Below are 24,373 nucleotides of genomic sequence, written 5' to 3' on the forward strand. Positions count from 1 at the left end.
CATAATTTTATACACCTCAATTAAATCTCCCCTCAGCCTCCTCTGTTCCAAGGAAAACAACCCCAGCCTATCCAGTCTTTCCTTGTGGATAAAGATTCTATTAGATTAGAAGGTTCACTAGGTTGATTCTGGGGATTGGGGAGTTGACTTATGAGGAAAGGTTGAGGAGGTTGGGCCTCTACTCATTGGAATTCAAAAGAATGAGAGGTGATCTTATCGAAACATGTAAGATTATGAGGGGGCTTGACAAGGTGGATGCAGAGAGGATGTTTCCACTGATGGGGGAGACTAGAACGAGAGGGCATGATCTTAGAATAAGGGGCCACCCATTTAAAGCAGAGATGAGGAGAAATTTTTTCACTCAGAGGGTTGTAAATCTGTGGAATTTGCTGCCTCAGAGAGCTGTGGAAACTGGGACATTGAATAAATTGAAGACAGAAATAGACAGTTTCTTAAACGATAAGGGGATAAGGAGTTATGGGGAGCGGGCGGGGAAGTGGAGCTGAGTCAATGATCATATCAGCCATGATCTTATTGAATGGCGGAACAGGCTCGAGGGGCCGTATGGCCTACTCCTGTTCCTATTTCTTATGTTCTTATGTAACTCACATTTCCAAGTTGGAAGTGCAACACACTAATAGTGGATCCAGAGCTAGAAGCAGATATTGAATTCATTGCAGATCATGGAGACATCAAGTCCTTTTCCTGCCAGCTTAGAAAAACATCCGAGTTTAGATAATGGGGTGGCTCCATCAGCCGGCAGGTAGGAAAAGAACCTACCTTCTACCCACTCAGTGGTTTTCCCCTTTTCCCATCTGCCCGCTGTAAAATTTTCAAAAGAGTGTGCACAGAATTTTATTTTGTTCCCAATTTTTAATTTTACTTTTGTTATACAAAAATTTACAGGAAGAAATTGAGAATAGTAAGGGAATTCATTCAAACTAAAAAAAGTTATCAAATCCACACACTGCAAAATGAAGCAATTAAATATGAACATGACTGTTCCTTACCCATCACTCTCTGTAGAATACACGATGGGTATTCGACTTTCACCTTCTATGCCCTGTTCTTGCTGTGCATTCTCCAGATTCCGCTCAAAGGTGTCCACACTGCCAATGTTAAACCATACATACTGCTGTAAATATAAAGAAATAGATTTAAGTATATGAGGAGCAGACTGATGGTGCATGGTCCAACCTAAATTGCTTCATCGTCCAACAATCAAGACAAGACTAATTTGCTTAAAAATGAAATCATTTCCATTAGTTTTTCCAGAGAAGCTTGGAGGCACAGCAATGCAATATCACAATAAGTGCTGCGCAACTTTCATTTAATAATAGAGAGAAAGAATTTGCATTTATATAGCGGCTTTTATATCCTAGTTCATCCCAAAGTATTTTACAGCTAACGAATTACTTTTGGAGTGCAGTCACTGTTATGTAGACAAACACAGCAGCCAATTAGTTCATGGCAAACAGCAAAGGGATAAATGACCAGTAATGTTTTGGTGGTGATGGCCGAGGGATAATGGTTGGCGAGGACACCAGCAGAAATCCGCTACTATCCCTCCTCGTCCTTCTCGACCTGTCTGCAGCCTTTGACACGGTTGACCACTCCACCCTCCTCGAACATCTCTCCAGCATCGTCCAGCTGGGTCCATTATCTATCTAATAGTAGCCAGAAAATCACGTGCAACGGCTTCTCTTCCCTCTCTCACACCGTTACCGCTGGTGTCTCCCAAGGATTTATCCTTGGCACCCTCCTATTTCTAATCTATATGCTGCTCCTTAGCGAAATCATCCGAAAACACAGCGTCAGTTTCCACATGCACGCTCACGGCACCCAGCTCTACCTCACCACCACCTCTCTCGACTCCTCCACGGTCTCTAAATTGGCAAACTGCTTGTCCGACATCCAGTACTGGATGAGAAGAAATTTTCTCCAATTAAATATTGGGAAGATCGAAGCCATTGTCTTTGGTCCCCACCACAAACCAGACTGATCACAACCTAGGTGTCCTATTTAACCCTGAAATGAGCTTCCGGTCACATATCCACGGCATCACTAAAACCGCCAATTTCTACCTCTGTAACATTGCCTGTCTCCGCCCCTGCCTCAGCTCATCTGCTGCTGAAACCCTCACCATGCCTATGTTACCTCTAGACTTGATTACTCCAACGCACTCCTGACTAGCCTCCCACAATCTACCCTACGTAAACTTGAGGTCATCCAAAACTCGGCAGCCAGTGTCCTAACTCGCACCAAATCCCGCTTACCCATCACCCCTGTGCTCGCTGACCTACATTGGCTTCCGATTAAGCAACGTCTCGATTTCAAAATTCCCATCCTTGTTTACAAATCCCTCTATGGCCTTGCCCCTCCCTATCTCTGTAATGTCCTTCAGCCTCACAACCCCACAAGATGTCTGTGCTCCTCAAATTCTACCCTCTTGAGCATCCCTGATTATAACTGCTCAATCATTGGTGGCCGTGCCTTCAGCTGCCTGGGCCCCAAGCTCTGGAACTCCCTTCTTAAGCCTCTCCACCTCTCTAACTCTCTTTTTTCCTTTAAGACACTTCTTAAAACCTACCTCTTTGACCAAAGGTTTGGACATCTGCTGTAATTTCTTCTTCTGTGGCTCGGTGACAAATTTATTTGTTTTGTCTTATAGGCGGTCCCTCGAATGAGGATGACTTGCTTCCACGAGTTCACAGGTGTTTCAATGAAGGACCCGATGTTCCAGTCCTGAACTCCAATTGAGGGGGTGGAAGGTGCCTGTGCGTGAATTTTTTTAACGTGTGGTAACCATTGCACACCAGCCACTACACTGGCTTGACAGAGCTAGGTCTTGGCCCAGTGGCAAGGGTTAACCAAGACAACTGGAGACCTGCTCTGCTGCACGGACCTACTGTGCACACATATCGCAGTGTGGCCTGGTTCGTGCTGCCCCTGGGCCCTTGGCTCTTCTGGGGCCCCGTACCATCATCTGTCACACCTCTGCCACAAACACTCGTCGCTCCTGCGCCCTGACCTTCCCACTCCTCTGTACCTGGGCCCCGCCGATGTTCCTGTCCATGCTCCAAAACGGCGTCCGGGGTTTTGATGACGTCACCCAGTCGCCCATCTCAAAATCCTTGGAGCAGTTCGTGCTGGAGGTTGAAGTGGTATGCCGCTCCAGCTCTTTCACTTGCCGACCTGCGGAGCTGTTCTCTCGCAGGTCGGAGGGCCACGATATTTTGTCTTATAATACACCTGTGAAGTACCTTGGGACGTTTTACTACGTTAAAGCGCTATATAAATGCAAGTTGTTGCTCTTCTTCGAATACTGCCACTGGGTCTTTTACATCAACTTGACAAGTCAGGGCTTCAGGTTAGCACCTCACCCGAAAGACAGCACCTCTGATGATGTAGCACGCCCTTAAAGTTGCGCTGAAGTGTCAGCCCAGATAACCTAAATTTGCTCTCTTGAACCCACAACCACTGACTCAGAAGTGAGTGCCAACACTGAGCCAAGTCAACACTTACACCTGATTCACAGTTTATAGCCCAAGACAATAGCGGGCCTGAATTTGGTCAACCTACCGCCGGCTGCCACCAAGTTTTCTCGGCGGTCTCCTTGTTTTTTCGGCGCTCCCCCCCCCCCCGAGCGAGTTTGGTGAGGCCCTCACGCTGGCGGTGTGAAAAGACCACCGCTGGGGAGCGGCCATTGGCGGTGCAACGCCGGAAAAATCCCTCCCGCCTGCTCCCACCCGAGATTGGTCCGAGCGGTGCTCCGCTCCAGCAGGAGCGAAGACTGCCGCGTGGAAGCAGGTCTTACCTGAACGGTAGGTATGAAGACCTGCAAGAAAAGGTTAGCGAGATGGTTTGCTTTATTTGTTTTGCAGCGATTTTGTTTGATAGGGTCCTCTGAAGGTTTTGTCATGTTTTGTTTCTCATTTGTTGAAGCTTTATTTTTCCGTTCCCCCCCCTTCCCCCCACAACTCTAGCCGCGGCATTATTTTGCCGAGGATCGCATTTGCCGCCCAGAATCCAACCTACCGTCGCTGCCGCTCAGAATCGCCGTGTAACGCCCAGTTTTTCTGCCGGGCGGTTTTCCCCCCCAATTTTTCCACCAAACTTCCGCCCAAAGTATCGCCAGGATCTTAGTGGTCTTTGACGGTAAGTGGGCGGAACTTAGGTTTGACCAAACTCAGGCCCAGAGTGTTTATTTTTCCAAAGTCTAGCAGAAAACGAGAGACCTTGGGCTGGATTTTCATTTGTATTGTGCCTGTTAGCGTCCCACAGGGACAGTAATGGGTCTCGAAATGCTTACCGCCCGGGCAGCCAGCTTCCAGCGGCCCACCGGGAAATTTGGTGGCGGTTTTGCGGCGGCGCTGGGCAATACTGCCCGGGAGCACGCGCTGGTGTGCTACGCACCCCCCAGTTTCGACAGCAATGCAATATTTGCTTGCAGCGGCATCTGTAGCGCCCGAAGTGACACCGCCAGAGAAAGCTGGCGTGCAGTGCTGTCCCGGGGCGTTTCGAAAAGGAATTATTTAAAAAGGTAAGTGAAATTGATATTTCTTTGGGGTTTTTTTTTTGCAATTCACCTTGATTTGGGAGGGGGGAGTACTTTAATCGGGAATGTTTTTTCCCGATTTTTTTTTTGGCAAGGTGGCCTCTCTTAGGGCACTCCGAAGCCGACCCTTTAGCAACAGATTTTCTGTGGCTCATCCGGCCTAGCGCCCTGAGAGGGGTGTGGAATGCCGCACTCCGCACTCCGCACTCCGCACTCCGCACTCCGCACTCCGCACTCCGCACTCCGCACTCCGCACTCCGCACTCCGCACTCCGCACTCCGCACTCCGCACCCGAATTGTTTGGCTGCCGTCGCAAACCATTTTCCGGCGCTAAATTTACCGACCCACCGCCATTAGTGCCCCAAGAAGCCTCCAATCGAATTTCCGGTCGCTTGGCTCAGTTTGGCAACCTAATTCTAACAAGGGTTTTTATTCTGCTGCCAGGCAACATTAAATTATTAGAAATTTTGCATGCAAATCACACTTTGCTTCATAGGGTACAAGGGCTCTCTTACAGGATTGGCCATTGGTACGAGTACAAGAGAAATATCCGGTAAAAGCTTAAATCACAACAGAATGCTCACAAAATTGTTTGCTTTAAAAACAAATTAAATACAGCATTAAAATAAGCAATGCACAGCTCGAGTGATGTGCCCAAGAGTTCTGTGATTAAAAAGCCAGGTCTAATCATGTACCTTAGGATCCCAAGTTAAACCACTGCTATAAATAACCATTAAGAATGAGAACATAATTGCAGACTCCTTAAGAATACATTAGAACTGTGCCTGCTATCATTTAGATTTTACTGCAGACATTAAGGCACAAGAATTGCATATTAGCTCAGCTATGCTGGTGTACGGGATAGAGCACTGAATGAGCAATGCAAAGGTCACGAGTTCAATTCCCACCATGGCAAGTTGTGCAACTGAATTCAATAAATCTGGTAAATTATGAGCTAGCACTAGAAAAACTGACCATGAAAGTTGTCAGTTTGTGGTTATGGTCCTTCAGAGAAGGAAGCTTAGCAGCTCGAGTCAGTCTGGCCAATATGCGGCTCTAGTCCCACACTAGATGGTGACTCTCGATGCCTTCTAAATTGGACTAACAAACTACAATCAAGAGTTGGCTTACTTCCACTCTCTCAAAATCAATTAAATAAAAGTTATAATGCTAGAAAGATTGTAAAAGTAGATTCATACCTGGCATACCTGGCTATTTATGCCTTGGCACTCCTCTCTTTCTGGTATTTGTACTTTACATTGTTTACCTTTCAAACCCAGTTCAATTACATGACTTGAGGGGAAGAGTTAATACGATAAAAGGCTGAGCTTCAACGATTTTGTCATGTACCTGACTTTTATTTAGTTGTTTTCCTCTACCTACATCAAACCATTTATTTTTTGCATGAGCCTAAGACTCCGCAAATCAGGTTTTCTGACTGAAACTCACTACCACAGGGAGTGGTTGAGGCAAATAGTATAGGTGCATTTAAGAGAAGGCTAGGTAAGCACATGAGTGAGAAGGGAATAGTGGGAATAGTGCTGATAGAGTGAGATGAGGAAGGATGGGAGGAGGGCTCGAGGAACATAAATGCCGCATGGACTAGTTGGGCTGAATGGCCTGTTTCTGCGCAGCATATTCTATGTAAAAATCCAAAATGCTACTGACATATTTTATGGCCATCTACTGTTTACTCACACTTTCAAGGAATTATCTGCTGACTTCCCTCGGTCTCTCTTTTCCTCAACAGCCTTCAGCATCTTTCCATTGAATGTATCCTTGTTGATCCTCCCAAGATGCATCACCTCACACTTCTCCACATGAGATTCCATCTACCATCTGACTGCCCATTCCAGTAACTAAAGTTCTCTCTAAGTTATGTGCATGCATGGCCACACAACAATCTGGAAGGTACCACACAGCCCACTCACGAGTTGTTCTGTTTAAGATACCGTGTGCGCACAGCGGCGCAGTGAAATTTAAAGGTATCACGCATTGAAGTAAACAGGCTGCGCACAACTGAGAGAATTTAGAGGGAACTTTTGTGCTCCTTAAGGTCCCTGTTGCTGATTACCAAACCCCTACTTTTGTGTCAATCTCATCTCAAGCTTGAAATGAATGATGCAATCTGCTTAATTTTCATTATTGCACTCGATGTCATACAACCCTTAATAAGATGACTTTCTATCTACTGATTATTGTGATAACCCTATTCATGGGGTGTCTCAATGGAACCCTACATTTAACTATTTCAGTGCAGTGGCATTCTGATGCAATGGAATATAAAAGATAGAATCACTGAGGTACATTTTCTCCACATCATAAATGTTTGTATTGTGTGTGAGGTCACCCTACAGTAACCAACATCATTACAGTAGACATGGGCTTCATATCTCATGACTTTTGTTAGTTTGCAACACTGGCTGCCTACAAGTGATTCTCAGTGTTTAAATTACATCGTACCACAATAATGAAAATGGAGCAGTTTATAAAAGTCATCTGTAGCCTGGGACAAAATTTAAATTGGCACAGTTTTGAAAAAAGTTCAATATTCATTGGACAATGCTGTTCCATAAGAACATAAGAATTAGGAACAGGAGTAGGCCATCTAGCCCCTCGAGCCTGCTCCGCCATTCAACAAGATCATGGCTGATCTGGCCGTGGACTCAGCTCCACTTACCCGCCCGCTCCCCGTAACCCTCAATTCCCTTATTGGTTAAAAATCTATCTATCTGTGACTTGAATACATTCAATGAGCTAGCCTCAACTGCTTCCTTGGGCAGATAATTCCACAGATTCACAACCTTCTGGGAGAAGAAATTCCTTCTCAACTCGGTTTTAAATTGGCTCCCCCATATTTTGAGGCTGTGCCCCTAGTTCTAGTCTCCCCGACCAGTGGAAACAACCTCTCTGCCTCTATCTTGTCTATCCCTTTCATTATTTTAAATGTTTCTATAAGATCACCCCTCATCCTTCTGAACTCCAATGAGTAAAGATCCAGTCTACTCAATCTATCATCATAAGGTAACTCCCTCATCTCCAGAATCAGCCGAGTGAATCGTCTCTGTACCCCCTCCAAAGCTAGTATATCCTTCCTTAAGAAAGGTGACCAAAACTGCACGCAGTACTCCAGGTGCGGCCTCACCAATACCCTATACAGTTGCAGCAGGACCTCCCTGCTTTTGTACTCCATCCCTCTCGCAATGAAGGCCAACATTCCATTCGCCTTCCTAATTACCTACTACACCTGCAAACTAACTTTTAAAAATTCATGCTCAAGGACCCCCCCCGTTCCATAATTCTGACAGCACATTCTGTACAACCAAACCATGATGACATTGAAACTGAAAGATTAAAACTGTGACAGTCATTGCAAGTACATTAGTTTGTGATTCACAGCTCATCCAAAACTCTGCTGCTTGTATCCTAACTTGCACTAAGTCCTGTTCACCCATCATCATCATCATCATTATAGGCAGTCCCTTGGAATCGGGGAAGACTTGCTTCCACTCCTGAAGTGAGTTCTTTGGTGGCTGAACAGTCCAATGCGAGAATCACAGACTCTGTCACAGGTGGGTCAGATAGTCGTTGAGGGAAGGGGCGGATGGGACTGATTTGCCACACTCTCTTTCCGCTGTCTGCGCTTGATTTCTGCATGCTCTCGGCGTTGAGACTCGAGGTGCTCAGCGCCCTCCCAGATGCACTTCCTCCACTCAGGGCGGCCTTGGGGCAGGGACTCCCAGGTGTCAGTGGGGATGTTGCACTTTATCAGGGAGGCTTTGAGAGTGTCCTTGTAGCGTTTACGCTGCGCTCCTTTGGCTCGTTTGCCATGAAGGAGCTCCGAGTAGAGCACTTGTTTTGGGAGTCTTGTGTCTGGCATGCAGACTATGTGGCCTGCCCAGCGGAGCTGATCGAGTGTGGTCAGTGCTTCAATGCTGGGGATGTTAGCCTGAATGAGGACGCTGATGTTGGTGCGCTTGTCCTCCCAGGGGATTCGTAGGATCTTGCGGAGATGAGTGAAGGATCCGCAAGATCCTTCATCCCTGTGCTCGCTGACCTACATTGGCTCCCGGTTAAGCAACGCCGTGATTTTAAAATTCTCATCCTGGTTTACAAATCCCTCCATTGCCTCACCCCTCCCTATCTCTGTTATCTCTCCGAGATCTCCATGCTCCTCCCATTCTGGCCTTTTGTGTATCCCTGATTTTCTTTGCTCCGTACCTTCAGCTGCCCAGGTCCCAGGTTCTACAATTCCCTCCCCAAACCTTTCCACCTCTCCAAGATGCTCCCTAAAACCTACCTCTATGACCAAACTGTTGGTCAACTGCCCTAATCCTTCCGCGGCTCGGTGTCAAATTTTGTTTGATAAGCACTCCCGTGAAGTGCCTTGGAACGTTTTACTATGTTAAAGGCACTATATAAATGTAAGAAGTTTTTATGGTTTACGATGTGCATTATGTAAACAACAAGGATCTTCTACGGAGTGTGTTGGGTATGTAAATGATCAACTTACCCCATCCACGGCTACTTTTTCTGGAGTAAAAACTACTCTAACGTAGCGTTTGTTTACTACTTCCAACCTGTCCACCTGGCAACAGAAAAAAAGAAAATATAGTTAGTCATTAAAAAACTCAGCGATCCACTAAATTACCTTCCACTTCTTTACACTCTCAAAGAATCCCAAGGAATGGGTCTTTCATTAAACCCATTTATTAAACCTTTAATTTGACACAGGGAGGTTTACAATTATGGTAAATGAAGCAATTTAAAAAAAAAATCTATTATTTTTCTTTTCAATCCCTCTAGATTCTGAATAGCAGTTACCCAACTTTTATTAAAGACCATTAATTCAGAACACCATTAATTCTAACCAAAACCAAGAATTCTTTCATTTTTAAAAAAGTTTTTTAAAAAAGGCGCATGCATCTGCATGAATAATTCTGTTCCCAAAATCTTTTGCAATTCCCCACACTCCATAATCTTTACTTCAGCAATTTTCGCCTTCCTTTACATCTGTGTTGGAATCCCCCCCCAAAATTGTCCTTATTTTTGGAAATGACTGCCAATCAACCTTTGTGCAGTGAAGTCCTTCGATGAAAATGTCTGCTTATGTTCACAACCAGTTTCGTATGTAGGTGTATGCAATGTTATAGAGCATTCGGATGTCACAAGACAGTATAATATCTGGAGATCTGAAAAGTGCACCCGGGCCCAAGTTTCCACAGGAGTTGCTCCTATTTTTTTTGGAGCAACTAGTTTTTTTTGGGAGCATCCTAAAAATCGCAATTCTCCCCATTTAGTTTGCTCCAGTTTCAGTGAGTTACTTCAGTTTCTTTTTGTTGTGTATCTGTAAAGCATGCACTCTCATGTTCCGCCACCAGGGAGCGCATCCCCTGAAGTCCCAAGGGATCCCAGCATCCCTTGAGAGCACTGTATATAAGCCAGCCCCTAAAGCCTGTTCCTCACTCTGGAGTGTCTTATTAAAGACTGAGGTCACTGTTACTTTAACCTCCCTGTGTGCAGCCTCATCTGTGTTAGGAACACAATAACTGGCGACGAGTATACGAATCCAACGCAAAGATGCAGCAAACTGTGGGCATCCTGGAGAAGTTCTCGGAAGGTGAGGACTGGGAAGCCTATGTCGAACGGCTAGACCAGTACTTTGTAGCCAACGAGCTGGACGGAGAAGGAAGCGCTGCAAAAAGGAGAGCGGTCTTCCTCACAGTCTGCGGGGCACTGACCTACAGCCTCATGAAGAATCTTCTGGCGCCGGTGAAACCCACAGACATGTCGTATGAGCAGCTATATACACTGGTTCGGGAGCACCTTAACCCGAGGGAGAGCGTGCTGATGGCGAGGTATCGGTTCTACACGTGCCAGCAATCTGAAGGTCAGGAAGTGGCGAGCTACGTCGCTGAGCTAAGGCGACTTGCAGGACAATGTGAGTTTGATGGCTACCTGGAGCAAATGCTCAGACTTTTTTGGACTGGGCATTGGCCACGAGACCATCCTACGAAAACTTTTGACTGTAGAGACACTGACCCTCAGTAAGGCCATTGCGATAGCAGAGGCATTTATGTCCACCGGTGATAACACCAAACAAATCTCTCAGCACACAAGTGCAAGCAATGTTCATAAATTAACTGGAACTGTGTTTGCGAGCAGAAATGTACAGGGCAGAAACCACGAGTCTGCAACTGCCAGAAGGCCTCAGGTGACCCAGATGACTCAGAGTCCCCAACAAAGGATGAATGCAAGGCAATTCACACCTTGTTGGCGTTGTGGAGGCTTCCATTCAGCCTATCCATGCCGCTTCAAAGGGTATGTTTGCAAGAGCTGTGGAACAATGGGGCACGTCAAACGAGCTTGCAAACGAGCTGCAAGCTCTACAAAACCTGCTAACCACCACGTGGCAAAGGAAGATCGGTCCATGGTGGATCAAAGCAATTTCGAGCCTCAGAGAGAGGAGGCAGATGCTGAAGTATACGGGGTGCACACATTTTCGACGAAATGTCCACCTATAATGCTAAACGTAAAATTGAATGGCTTACCCGTAGCCATGGAACTGGACACTGGCGCTAGCCAATCCACCATGAGTAAAAAGATGTTCGAAAGTCTGTGGTGCAACAAGGCATTCAGACCAGCCCCGAGCCCCATCCACACGAAACTGAGAATGTACACCAAAGAGCTTATCACTGTCCTGGGCAGCGCCATGGTCAAGGTCACCTACGAGGGCACGGTGCACGAACTGCCACTCTGGATTGTCACAGGCGATGGCCCCACACTGCTTGGCAGGAGCTGGCTGGGCAAAATCCGCTGGCACTGGGATGACATCCGAGCGCTATCACACGTCGATGGAGCCTCATGTACCCAGGTTCTTAACAAATTTCCTTCCCTTTTTGAGCTAGGCATTAGAAACTTTTCCGGGGCGAAGGTGCGGATCCACTTGGTCCCAGAGGCACGACCCTTTCACCACAAGGCGCGAGCGGTACCTCACGATGAGGGAGAGAGTGGAAATCAAGCTGGACAAGCTGCAACGCGAGGGCTTCATCTCCCCAGTGGAATTCAGCGAGTGGGCCAACCCAGTTGTTCCAGTACTCAAAAGTGATGGCACGGTCAGGATTTGCGGCAATTATAAAGTAACTATGAATCGTTTCTCGCAACAGGACCAATACCCGCTACCTAAGGCAGACGACCTATTTGCGACGCTGGCAGGAGGCAAGACATTCACCAAGCTCGACCTGACTTCGGCCTACATGTCGCAGGAGCTGGATGAGTCTTCGAAGGGCCTCACCTGCATCAACACGCACAAGGAACTGTTCATCTACAACAGATGCCCGTTTGGAATTCGGTTGGCTGCAGCGATCTTCCAGAGAAACATGGAGAGCCTACTCAAGTTGATACCACACACGGTGGTCTTTCAGGACGACATATTGGTCATGGGTCGGACACCGCCGAGCACCTATAAAACCTGGAAGAGGTCCTCCAGCGACTGGATCATGTAGGGCTGCGGCTGAAGAGGTCGAAATGCGTCTTCATGGCAACAGAAGTGGAGTTTTTGTGGAGAAAGATCGCGTCGGACGGCATTCGGCTCACAGACGCCAAGACAGAGGCTATCAGGACATCATGGAGCTGCGGTCATTCCTGAGACTCCTCTACTATTTTGGTAACTTCCTACCGGGATTAAGCACCCTTTGGGAGCCCCAACATGTGTTATTGCGCAAAGTGAGAACTGGGTATGGGGAAAAAAACCAAGTAATTGCTTTTGAGAAAGCCAGAAACATTTTATGCTTCAACAAGCTGCTTGTAATGTATAACCCGTGTAAAAGACTTGCGCTAGCATGTGACACGTCGTCATACAGAGTCGGGTGTGTATTACAACAAGCTAACGTTGCGGAGAAGTTGCAACCTGTCGCCTATGCTTCCAGGAGCTTGCCTAAGGCCGAGAGGGCCTACAGCATGATTGAGAAAGAGGCATTAGTGTGTGTGTGTTCGGGGTAAAGAAAATGCATCAGTACCTGTTTGGCCTCAAATTTGAGCTGGAAACCGATCACAAGCCCCTCACATCCCTGTTCACTGAAAACAAGGGGATAAATACTAATGCCTCAGCCCGCATACAAAGGTAGGCAATCGCGCTATCAGCGTATAACTATACCATCCGCCACAGGCCAGGCACCAAGAACTGCTCTTAGTTGGCTACCATTGCCCACCACGGGGGTGGAAATGGCGCAGCCCGCAGACTTGTTGATGGTCATGGAAGCGTTTGAAAATGATAAATCACCTGTCACAGCCTGCCAGATTATAACTTGGACCAGCCAAGATCCTCTGCTGTCCCTAGTAAAAAAACTGTGAACTGCATGGGAGCTGGACCAGCATCCCCGTTGAAATGCAAGAGTCAATCAAGCCATTCCAGCGGCGAAAGGACGAGCTGTCCATTCAGGCAGACTGCCTGTTGTGGAACTGCGTAGTGCTACCAAAAAAGGGCAGGGAGACGTTCATCTCGGATCTCCACAGCACACACCCGGGTATAGTAATGATGAAAGCGATAGCCAGATCCCACGCGTGGTGGCCCGGTATCGACTCGAACTTAGAGTCCTGTGTACGGCAATGCAGCGTATGTGCTCAGTTGAGCAACGCGCCCAGAGAGGCACCACTAAGTTTGTGGTCCTGGCCCTCCAGACCATGGTCGAGGATCCATGTCGACTATGTGGGCCTGTTTCTCGGTAAAATGTTCCTGGTGGTGGTGGATGCTTTTTCAAAATGGATTGAATGTGAAATAATATTGGGAAGCACCGCCACCACCACCATTGAAAGCTTGAGGGCCATGTTTGCCACCCACGGCCTGCCTGACATACTGGTCAGTGACAACGGGCCATGTTTTACCAGTGCCGAATTTAAAGAATTCATGACCTGCAATGGGATCAAACATGTCACCTCGGCCCCGTTTAAACCAGCCTCCAATGGGCAGGCAGAGCGGGCAGTACAAACCATCAAACGGAGCCTTAAACGAGTCACAGAAGGCTCACTCCAAGCCTGCCTGTCCCGAGTACTGCTCAGCTACCGCACGAGACCCTACTCGCTCACAGGTGTGCCCCCGGCTGAGCTACTCATGAAAAGGACATTTAAAACCAGACTCTCGCTGGTTCACCACAACCTGCATGATCAGATAGAGAGCAGGCGGCAGCAACAAAATGTAAACGATGGTCGCGCCACTGTGTCACAGGGAAATTGATCTGAATGACCCTGTGTATGTGCTAAACTATGGACATGGTCCCAAGTGGATCGCGGGCACAGTAATAGCTAAAGAAGGGAATAGGGTGTTTATAGTCAAACTAGACAATGGACAAATTTGCAGAAAGCACCTGGACCAAACGAGGCTGCGGTTCACAGAGCGGACTGAACAACCCACAGCAGACACCACCTTTTTCGAGCCCACAACACATACCCAAAGGATCAACGACACCACGCCGGACCAGGAAATCGAACCCATAACGCCCAACAAGGCCAGGCTCACCCAGCAGCCCTGCAGGGCCAACAACACGCCAGCCCAGCGAGGGCACAGCCAACACACCAGAACAGGCATTTGTACCGAGGCGGTCCACCAGGGAAAGAAAGGCTTCCGACCGCCTCACCTTGTAAATAGTTTTCACTTTGACTGTGGGTGTGGGGGAGCGGAGTGATATTGTCTATCTGTAAAGCACTCCCATGTTCCACCACCAGGGAGCTCATCCCCTGAAGTCCCAAGGGATCCCAGCACATCCTTTGGGAGCACTATATATAAGCCGGCCCCCTAAGGCCTGTTCCTCACTCTGGATTGTCTTATTAAAGACTAAGGTCACTGTTATTTTAACTTCCCTGTGTGCAGCCTCATCTGTGTTAGGAACACAATACTTTTTAGTTCAGTTATTTTTCAAAAGGGGGCGTTACCAGCCACTTACGCCTGTTTTGGCCATTTAAGCAAGTTTAGCCAGCTAAAACTTACTCCAAATTAACTTAGGCCACGGTTATGTGTCCACTTTTGTACGCTCAGAAAATCCTTGCGGACACTTTAGAAATCAGGCGCAGGTAGCCAGAGATTTGGGGCGGGGGTGTGGGGCAGGGGGAAGAAAGGAAGTTAGAGGATTTTCCAAAGCATTAAACATTTCACTTTTAACAATAAAGAACCATCATCAATATGACAGTATTATGATAGGAATGCTAGATTTTTTTTTTAAATCGCAAGCAGTGAGACTGGACAAGCTATCAGCCTGATTAAAAGGAGTGTATTTTTAGTCAAGATAGCTAGATATTAAGGTACCAGAAAATCTTTGAAGATTCTTTTCTCCCCCCCCCCCCCCACCCGGATCAAAACTTTTCCCCTCCACCCCGCCCCCCCCCAATCAAAACTCTTCCCCCCCCCCCCCCCCTCACCCCGATCAAAACTCTTCCCCCCACCAACTTGTCTCTTGTAGCCCTCAGCACGGGAAGGCAGCGGCCTGTGCGGCAGGCCACTCGGCCAGTGATAGGGGCGCCGTGCTTTGGGCCCCTCCCACACAGCCTGCAGAGCGTCGCAGAGATTCGGGCTGCCAGGAGCTACTGCACATGCGCGCACACTCTAGCGCGCATGTGCAGAGGTCCCGGCACTGTTTTCCACGCCAGGACTTGGTTCCGCCCCCCTCCCCTTGTGCTGCGCTGAGCCTGAATACATCCCGAGAAGCGTGGAGAATTACAAGATAAGTTTTCGGCGCCCTTTTTATTCTCGAAAGTCGGCGCACCTCCATGAGGATCGGTGGAAACTTGGGCCCTCAAGCTTGGTCCACTAGCCTGCAGAACACTGAAAGAAAGCGCTTTCAGGCAACCAGAGAGCTCTGCTTCTTCTCTCAGAGGGTCATGAATCTTTGGAATTCTCTACCACAGAGAGCTGTGGAGGCTGGGTCAAGGAATATATTTAAGGTGGAGATAGATTGATCTTTGAACGATAAGGGAGTCAAGGGTTATGGGCAGGGAAGTGGAGTTGAGTCCATGATCAGATCAGCCATGATCTTATTAAATGGCGGAGCAGGCTCAAGGGGCCGAATGTCCTACTCCTATTTCTTATGCTCTTCAACCAGGAAAATTCCAAACTCGCGAAATATCTCAATGCAGACAGCAGATGTGGGATTTCCTATTTATTGCTTGGTAATGGCTTAGTTCCAAAACAGTCAGCAAGCACTCCACTCAATGGCACCCTAAACAGAGAACTCTTACTTTAAATAGAATTCAAAATGCCCCTGCAGAGCTGAGCTCATTTCTTCTGTGTTTAACACAGGAATCGGAGTTACTGGATGAATTAGTTAAAATGCCGGTAAGCGGAGCTTGTTGCTGAATCTAATGCCAGCTGGTTACTGTGCGCTCAACATGTACATTGTTGCCAATTAGAAAAGAGAATCCTAGACTTCAATGCAAAAGAGGGGCCTCAGTGTATGTTTTAAGCAGGCAGTCAGCATTTCTACCCACGGGGCAGCATTCAACAAGAAAAATCAGCTTTTGTTCCCAATGGGATTGGAGGTTGCTGGCACCAATCTATCAGCTTGGTTCGAGAATGGTACTGTAAACTACGAGAACCAAATCCAGATCAGTTTGAGAACAGGACTAACAGAACTAACCAGAGCAATTGAACTGGTCCAAAGGCCATCAAAACCAATCAATCAAACCCATTCGCACACTTCACATCTGAGCACAGCAGAAAGGTGACATCAGTCAGTCTAACAGCTAAAGTTCTGACGAAGGGTCATCCACCTGAAACGTTAACTATTTCTCTCTCCACAGATGCTGCCTGACCCGCTGAGTGTTTCCAGCATTTTTTGATTTTATTTACTCTAAAAGCTAAGCTCTACTTAAACAAAATCCTAATGAGAAATAAACCAATACAAGAGTATCAAATGCAAGTGAAATATGTGTGTTAAGTAGCAGTTATGTTGTAGCAATGAGCTGAGGGAGTGAGAATCTTCATACTTGTATGAATCCATCAAAAGTGGTGAGCTACAGGTTTAAGGTTTGTATGGATAGCCTTATCCTTGCTGCCAAAAAAATTACACTTTTTCTAAATACATCGATGTTGTTGTTTCTAATGTCCTTGAAGTGTGTGTCAATGTTTTAAAAGTGTTACAATGAGAAACAATCTCCATGATAGTTTCAGTAATTTGAAACCAACATGGAATATGATCTCAGAATTACCGTAAATGTCCTGTAATAAAGATAGGTTTTGACTTAATCAGAGACCATGAATATCAGAGACCCCTAATCATGTTATTAGAAAGTAGAATTTCAGAATAAAAAGAATTCCAATTAAATGTACATTTGTAAGCTGTATTTGACAGAAGAAAACAATTCAAATTATGAATACATAAGCATAAGAACATAAGAAATAGGAGCGGGAGCAGGCCATTCGGTCCTTTCTAGCCCGCTCCGCCATTCAATAAGATCATGGCTGATCTTCTACATCAACTCCACCTTCCTGCACAATCCCCATATTCCTTGATTCCCTTAATATCTAATTTACACATATCATAAAATTCCCTTCTCTATATAGAATAATGCAGTACATGTCACAATAATCAGGCATAGACAGTATTTTAGCACTTACAATTCCTTTAGAAAGGTAATTATTGACAAAGTCCTTCCATGTAACTTCTCGGCCAATATTCCTGAAGAAAATGTAATAAGCAACAGCTGCCCAAAATGCAGCACCTCCTATAAAGTAAAATCGAAATTCCTTATCGTCCCATGGAATATCACCCTAGAAAGTAAAAATAAAAGGATCTTAAAAACAGTATGTGAGCAAAGCGCGCACCACCGCTATCCCGGACCTCAATTTCAATCCGCCCCAAATTTGCTGAAAAAAATCCACGAGCCAATGACCGGTGCCCCTGACAGCTTTGTCTGCTCTCTCTCTGCCCTGGCGATGCGGCGGCCATTACAGGCGAGGGCCGAATGCCACGGCCGCCAACTTATTTTTTTTGCCGGCCGACTTCCATGTTGGCCAGACTATTGTTCTCCCGGGTTTGGCCAGGCCACCAACAGGCAGCCTGGCACCCCCACGTGGGTGCCAGACCGCCATCCCGGCCAAAACACTCTGGTGGCCCAGTGGCCGAAACTAAAAAATCCCCGATTCTCTCCTCTTTAACGGAGGGGAGAGAGCGTGGTGACGCACATGCGCTGTGACGTCACCACCGATCCGCCGCTGAGTGACAGCAGCGGAGACTCGATCCTGCCCCAACTTCCGCCCTCAGCATGACTTAGCACCGCACTGCTGCCCCTATTATGACCGAATTCCGGTCCAACGTTAAAAAATCTTCTAAGTCTTGAAAATCGATCGGACGGCCACCTCATCGCAACGGTGGATAAACCAGGTAAAAAAATCATAGGTGCGCCAGCTTTCTGACATGCCTGAATTTCGGCCCCATTGTCTGTTATCATTCTGTGGTCTTTCTCGATATGATTGCCGACAGTGGAGTTCAATTTTAGTGATTTACCATTTGTAGACCTTAGCCAGCAATTTTTCAAGTATCAGACAGACATTGACGATCAAATAGCTTTTTCTATGAAGCAAAAACTGTACAGCACCAAGATCACTTTATATATTGAATGGTTATAATTGCAGCCCTTTTTTCAGAAAAGAAAAGCCACTCAGAACACAAAATTTCACACAATTGAAGTTACTAAATCCACAGCCAGAAATGTCATGGCTACCACAACAAATTGCAACAACTTGTAAGAGTTGCAAGTAAAACGGAAAATGCTTGAAACATTCAGCAGGTCAGGCAGCATCTGTGGATAGAGAAACCGAGCTAAGGTTTCAGGTCAAAGGTTCTTTCATCAGAAGGTCATCAACCTGAAACGTCATCAACCTGAAACGTTAACTCGGTTTCTCGCTCTACAAATGCTGCCTGACCAGCTGAGTGTTTCCAGCATTTTCAGCTTTTAATTTCAGATTTCCAGCAACCGCAGTACCTTGCTTTTGTTAAAGAGTTGAAACTGTTCCTAAATCAAAGGTTTTTGGAGCTCTGGGAGTTGCATCGTGTCAGATTAAAACAAATGTTACCAGCAATTACCTTCTGTAATCTGGCCCACCAGCTGGACTCATCTTTTCTGCCTCCTCTCTTTCCTCCACTTCCACCACCGGCACCGGCACCATTGTTCCCAGGTCGCTGAGGGTTTGTTGGTTGTGGCTCTGTGGAATACGCAATACTTTAATATCATCAATGAGGAACAGTCCAGTCTCCATTTCAAATTGGTTAGGTCTGCACACACTGTAGATATTCAATGAGGATTAGTGGAAAATTCACTTTATTTGGCTGGTCAGAAAGACATTTTTAAACTGTTATGGGCAACTATTATAAAAAAAGTTATTGGTTAGGAGAATTTTCTCACAAGGGCAATATCCTAAACATAGAAATTTAGAGAGCAGAAGGAGGCATTTCGGCCTATCGTGTCCACACCAGTCGACAAGAGCCACACAGCCCTCGGTCAGCAGCCCTGAAGATTACATATAAACCCTATGAACAATGAACAATGGCGGAAAGGTAAAAATCACCCAACCCATCAGCCCCACTGCAACACCCTTGCACCGAAACATTCTACACTCCATCCCAATCGGAGCCATGTGATCTCCTGGGAGAGGCAAAAGCCAGATAAAAACCCAGGTCAATTGGGGAAAATAAAATCTGGGAAAATTCCTCTCTGACCCATCCAGGCGCTCGAAACTAGTCCAGGAGATCACCTCGGCCGTATTCGATTCCCTGCAGTACTTACTATCGTATCTGCGCCAGCCAACAAGAAGTTATCCAGTCTAATCCCAATTACCAGCTCTAGGTCCGTAACCAAGTGCCTATCCAAGTACCTTTTAAATGTGGTGAAGGTTTCTGCATCGACCACCCTTCCAGGCAGTGAGTTCCAGACACCCACAACCCTCTGCGTGAAGAACCCGCCCCCCCTCAAATCCCCTCTGAATCTTCAACCAACAACCTTAAAATTATGCCCCCTTGTAATTGACCCATCCATCAATGGAAATAGGCCCTTGCTATCCGCTATATCCAGCCCCCTCAAAATTTTGTACACCTCAATGAGGTCTCCTCTCAATCGCCTCTGTTCCAATGAGAACAAACCCAGCCTATCCAATCTGTCCTCATAGCTAAGATTCTCCATTCCAGGCAGCAGCCTGGTAAATCTCCTCTGCACCCTCTCTAGTGCAATCACATCCTTCCTATAATACGGCGACCAGAACTGCACGCAGTACTCCAGCTGTGGCCTAACCAAAGTATTATACAATTTAAGCATAAACTCCCTGCTCTTGTATTCTATGCCTCGGCCAATAAAGGCAAGCATTCCGTATGCCTTCTTAACCACCTTATTCACCTGGCCTGCTACTTTCAGGGGTCTGTGGACAAGCACTCCAAGGTCCCTTTGTTCATCTACACTATTAAGTGGCTTACCGCTTAATGTGTATACCCTTTCCTTATTAGCCCTCCCAAAGTGCATTACCTCACACTTCTCTGAATTAAATTCCATTTGCCCACCTGACCAGTAGATTGATATCCTCCTACAGCCATGACTTTCCTCTTCATTATTAACCACACAGCCAATTTTAGTGTCATCTGCAAACTTCTTAATCATATTCCCTATATTCAAATCTAAATCATTGACATATACCACCAAAAGCAAGGGACCCAGTACTGAGCCCTGCAGAACCCCACTGGAAACATCATTCCAATCACAAAAACATCCATCTGTAAGGTTTGAAAATCCACGGCCCCATTTTATTGGAACACCCCAAGGACAAGAAAACTACCAAGGGATCGTCCTATACATTTTATATGAACATTTTTTGGCCAAATAAAATCCTCAGACCAGGCAGGCTGGGAAACGTGTGGGTGGATACAGACATTGTGGAGTCTGGCTCACAAGCGAGACAGAGGCACTGGCCAATGGGGGAAAAGTGCATTCTGGCAGGCCAATCAGGGGTTGAGTCGGGCCTGAAGCGGGGAAATCCTCAACCAATGGGGACTACCCGGCCCAGTTTGAAAATATGACTCACCCCTAATGAATGTGGACCATCATCTACCTAATGGTCCATCAAAGGGGAGGCCCAAACCGATTGACTCCCCGGACTGTTAAACAATGGACCAGCAGACGTTGAGGCACCAATGTGCACTGAAACAATACCCCTGTCCTCACACCTACCTGTACCTGTGACATCTTCTGATTAAATATTCAAAGCTATCTCCCCGCCCAAACTTACACAATGGACCACCAACTGAGTTTGAGCGCGTAAACCACAAGAATTAGAATTAAGCGCAGGAATAGGCCATACGGCCCCTCGGGCCTGCTCCGCCACTCAACAAGATCATGGCTGAACTTCAACCTCAGCTCCACTTTCCTGCCTGATCTCCATATCCCTTGATTCCCCCAGAGTCCAACATTCTATCTATCTCAGTTTTGAATATACTCAACACCCACAGTCCTTTGGGGTGGAGAATTCCAAAGATTTACAACCCTCCGAGTGAAGAAATCCCTCCTCATCTCAGTTCTATATGGCCGACCCCCTTATTCTGAGACTGTGGGCCCTATTTCTAGACTCTCCAGCCGAGGGAAACAACCTCTCAGCATCTAGCTTGTCAGTCCCCCTCAGAATTCTACATGTTTCAATGCGATCCCCTCTTATTCTTCGAAACTCCGGAAGAGTATAGGCCCATACTGCTCAATCCCTCCTCATAGGACAATCCCCCCCATCCCGGGAATCAATCTGGTAAACATTCATTGCACTCTCTCCAAGGCAAGTATATCCTTCCTCAGATAAGGAGACCAAAACTGTGCACAGTACTGCAGGTGTGGTCTCACCAAGGCCTTGTACAATTGTAGCAAGACTTCCCCGCTCCTGCACTCCAACCACCCGGCAATAAAGGCCCACATGCCTTCCTGATTGCTTGCCGTACCTGCGTGCCAGCGCTCTGTGTTTCCTGTACGAGGACACCTAAATCTCTCTGAACACTAACATTTATTAGTTTTTCACCATTTAAAAAATATTCTGTTTTTCTATTCTTCCTACCAAAGTGAACAACCTCACACTTCCCCACATTATACTCCATCTGCCACCCTACTGCCCACTCACCTGACCTGTCCATATCTCCCTGCAGGCTCTTTGCATCCTCCTCACAGTGTACTTTCCCACCTGGCTTTGTATCGTCAGCAAACTTGGATACATTGTACTTGATCCCTTCATCCAAGTCCCCAATATAGACTGTAAATAGCTGAGGGCAAAACAAAGCTAAGACCAAAGCGGACTGATCCTTGCAGTACCCCACCAGTTACAGCCTGCCAACCGGAACATGGCCCGTGTATCCCGACTCTCTGTCCGTTAACCAATCCTCTATCCGTGCTAATATATTACCCCCAACTCCATGAGCTCTCAATTAGCATTTTATGTGGCACATCAAACGCGTCTTGGAAATCCTGCAACATTACAGCCACTGGTTTCCCTTTATCCACCCTGCTGGTGACATCCTCAAAAAGCTTAATAAATGTATTAAAGACGATTTCCCTCCCACAAGACCATGTTGAGTGCAGACTCAGAGCCTGATTTTCTCAGTGCCCTGTTACACTTGTGTAGTAAAGGCCAGAACTAAATTGTTTATAGGACCTACAGAACCACCAGGGTGTGGAAGCAGCTGGAGAGAGGAGAAAGCAGTTGGAGTGAGCTTTTGGAAGCAGTGGGAGTGAGCTTTTGGTTGTTGGAGTCAACTTGTGGGAGTTGAGTCAGCTTTTCGCAAGGCCCTTGCTCTGGGGAAGGTGTGCTTAATTCCAGCAGCTTTTTGTTTAGGAACCAACCTAAGATTTTTCGTGTTGTTGAGGGAGATTGTGCCATTACTGCTATTTATGACCTCTTCCTATGCCCTCTATCTTGGTGTTTACTATTCGAAATAAACAACATTAGCCATTTTGTACTCTTACCCACTGTGTCTGATGCCTCATTACTCACCCATCCTCATAAATCGCTTGTACAGAACCCCAGGGGGTATGGATTCGAACCCACACCCCAAGCTCCCCTTACACATCAACCATTACCCTTTGCTTCCTACCACAGCCAATTTTGGATCCAACTTGTCACTTTGCTCTGGATCCCATGGGCTTTAACCTTTGTGACCAGTCTACTATGTGGGACCTTATCAAAAGCTTTGCTAAAGTCCACATATACTACATCGTACGCACTACCCTCATCGACCCTCCTGGTTACCTCCTCAAAAAAATTCAATCAGGTTAGTCAAACACGATCTTCCGTTAACAAATCCTTGCTGACTGTCCCTAATTAATCCTTGCCTTTCCAAATGTAGATTTATCCTGTCTTTCTGGATTTTTTCCAATAATTTTCCCACCACTGAGGTTAGGCTGACAGGCCTGTAATTACTCGGCCTATCCCTTTCTCCCTTCTTAAACAAAGGTACCACATTAGCAGTCCTCCAGCACCATGCCCAAATCCAAAGAGGATTGGAAAATGATGGTCAAGGCCTCTACTATTTCCTCTTTTGCTTCGCTAAAGGAGGTCACTCTTTCAGTATGTTAATTTTAGCCAAAGTAAAACTTCTAAATTCATGCAAATCCTTTATAAATTATTAAATGATGCTAATAAACTACGTATAATACCTTTCACCTCACTGGATGATCCTTTGGATTCACTTGTATTTTTGGATTTTTTGCTTGGAAAATATTTTTCAAAACCTGTGAAAAAATACATTAATATAAAAGGACTACATGCAGTGCGAGGTTAAACTTTTCTAGGCAACAACTTGTAGTTATTTAGCACCTTTAACGTAGTGAAACGTGCCAAGGTGTTTCACAGGACTATTATGCACTAAAAATGTGACACCAAGCCACATAAGTAGAAATTAGCGCAGTTGACCAAAAGCTTGGTCAAAGAGGTACGTTTTAAGGAGCATCTTGAAGGAGGAAAGAGGTAGAGAGGCAGGCAGTTCCAGAGCTTGGGGCCTAGGCAACAGAAGGCATGGCCACCAATGGTTGAGCGATTATAATCAGGGATGCTTAGGAGGGCAGAATTAGAGGAGCACAGACATCTTGGGGGGTTGTGGGAGGAGATTACAGGAGATGGGGGTGGGGGCAGGGAAAGAGGCCATAGAGGGATTTGAAAACAAAGATAAACTTTGAAACCCTTGACCAACGTTCTCCGTAATTTTTGTTTGGGTGCGTGGCCCTTTAAAGGAGTTGTGCGGGACTAGAAAACTTCTGTGTGCCCACGCGGTTTAGAGGGAAAATTGCCCATGACTCATCCTTGCGTTGGAGGTGCAGTTTCAATTAGGGTAACCCTGGTGCATCTCCTATGGGAATGTATACTAATATTTACGTCCTGGTAAAGTGGTGGGTATTCTTTGACACTGCAATAAGTGGCAATATCCCTCAGTCCTGCTGCTTGTTTACTGGGCAATTCAACCCTGACCCCACACCCATTTCATAAAACCAGAGTGGTTTTGCCATCAGAGAATGCTGGAAATCTCAGCGGGTCAGGCAGCATCTGTGGAGTGATAAACAGAGTTAATGTTTCGGGTCGACGACCCTTCGTCAGTTCTGATTTCCAGCATTCTCGGTTTTGATTTCAGATTCCAGCATCCGCAGTATTTTGCTTTTGTATTTGTGGTTTTGCCAGCAAATGTTTTTGTGGGCTTGGAATAATCAGAACACTACCAACTGGAAAATATGAGACATTGAGTTATTAATGGAGTCGAAATTAGGAAGTGCATCCGGGAGGGCGCTGAGCACCTCGAGTCTCATCGCCAAGAGCATGCAGAA

The 24,373-nt window shown here is 46.4% G+C and overlaps 1 protein-coding gene across 1 annotated transcript in view; it reads right to left on the reverse strand.

The window, feature by feature from the left end:
- Window positions 1-24,373, reverse strand: part of LOC139277624 (mitochondrial inner membrane m-AAA protease component AFG3L2-like) — an 80,470-nt gene that overhangs the window by 50,207 nt on the left and 5,890 nt on the right. Inside the window, 5 exon segments of the mRNA XM_070896343.1 lie at window positions 1,011-1,135; window positions 9,072-9,146; window positions 17,163-17,315; window positions 18,631-18,749; window positions 23,216-23,290. Of these exon segments, the coding sequence (XP_070752444.1) occupies window positions 1,011-1,135; window positions 9,072-9,146; window positions 17,163-17,315; window positions 18,631-18,749; window positions 23,216-23,290 (547 nt within the window).

This window comes from Pristiophorus japonicus, chromosome 1 (assembly GCF_044704955.1).
Source record: "Pristiophorus japonicus isolate sPriJap1 chromosome 1, sPriJap1.hap1, whole genome shotgun sequence".
Classification (NCBI taxonomy): domain Eukaryota; kingdom Metazoa; phylum Chordata; class Chondrichthyes; family Pristiophoridae; genus Pristiophorus; species Pristiophorus japonicus.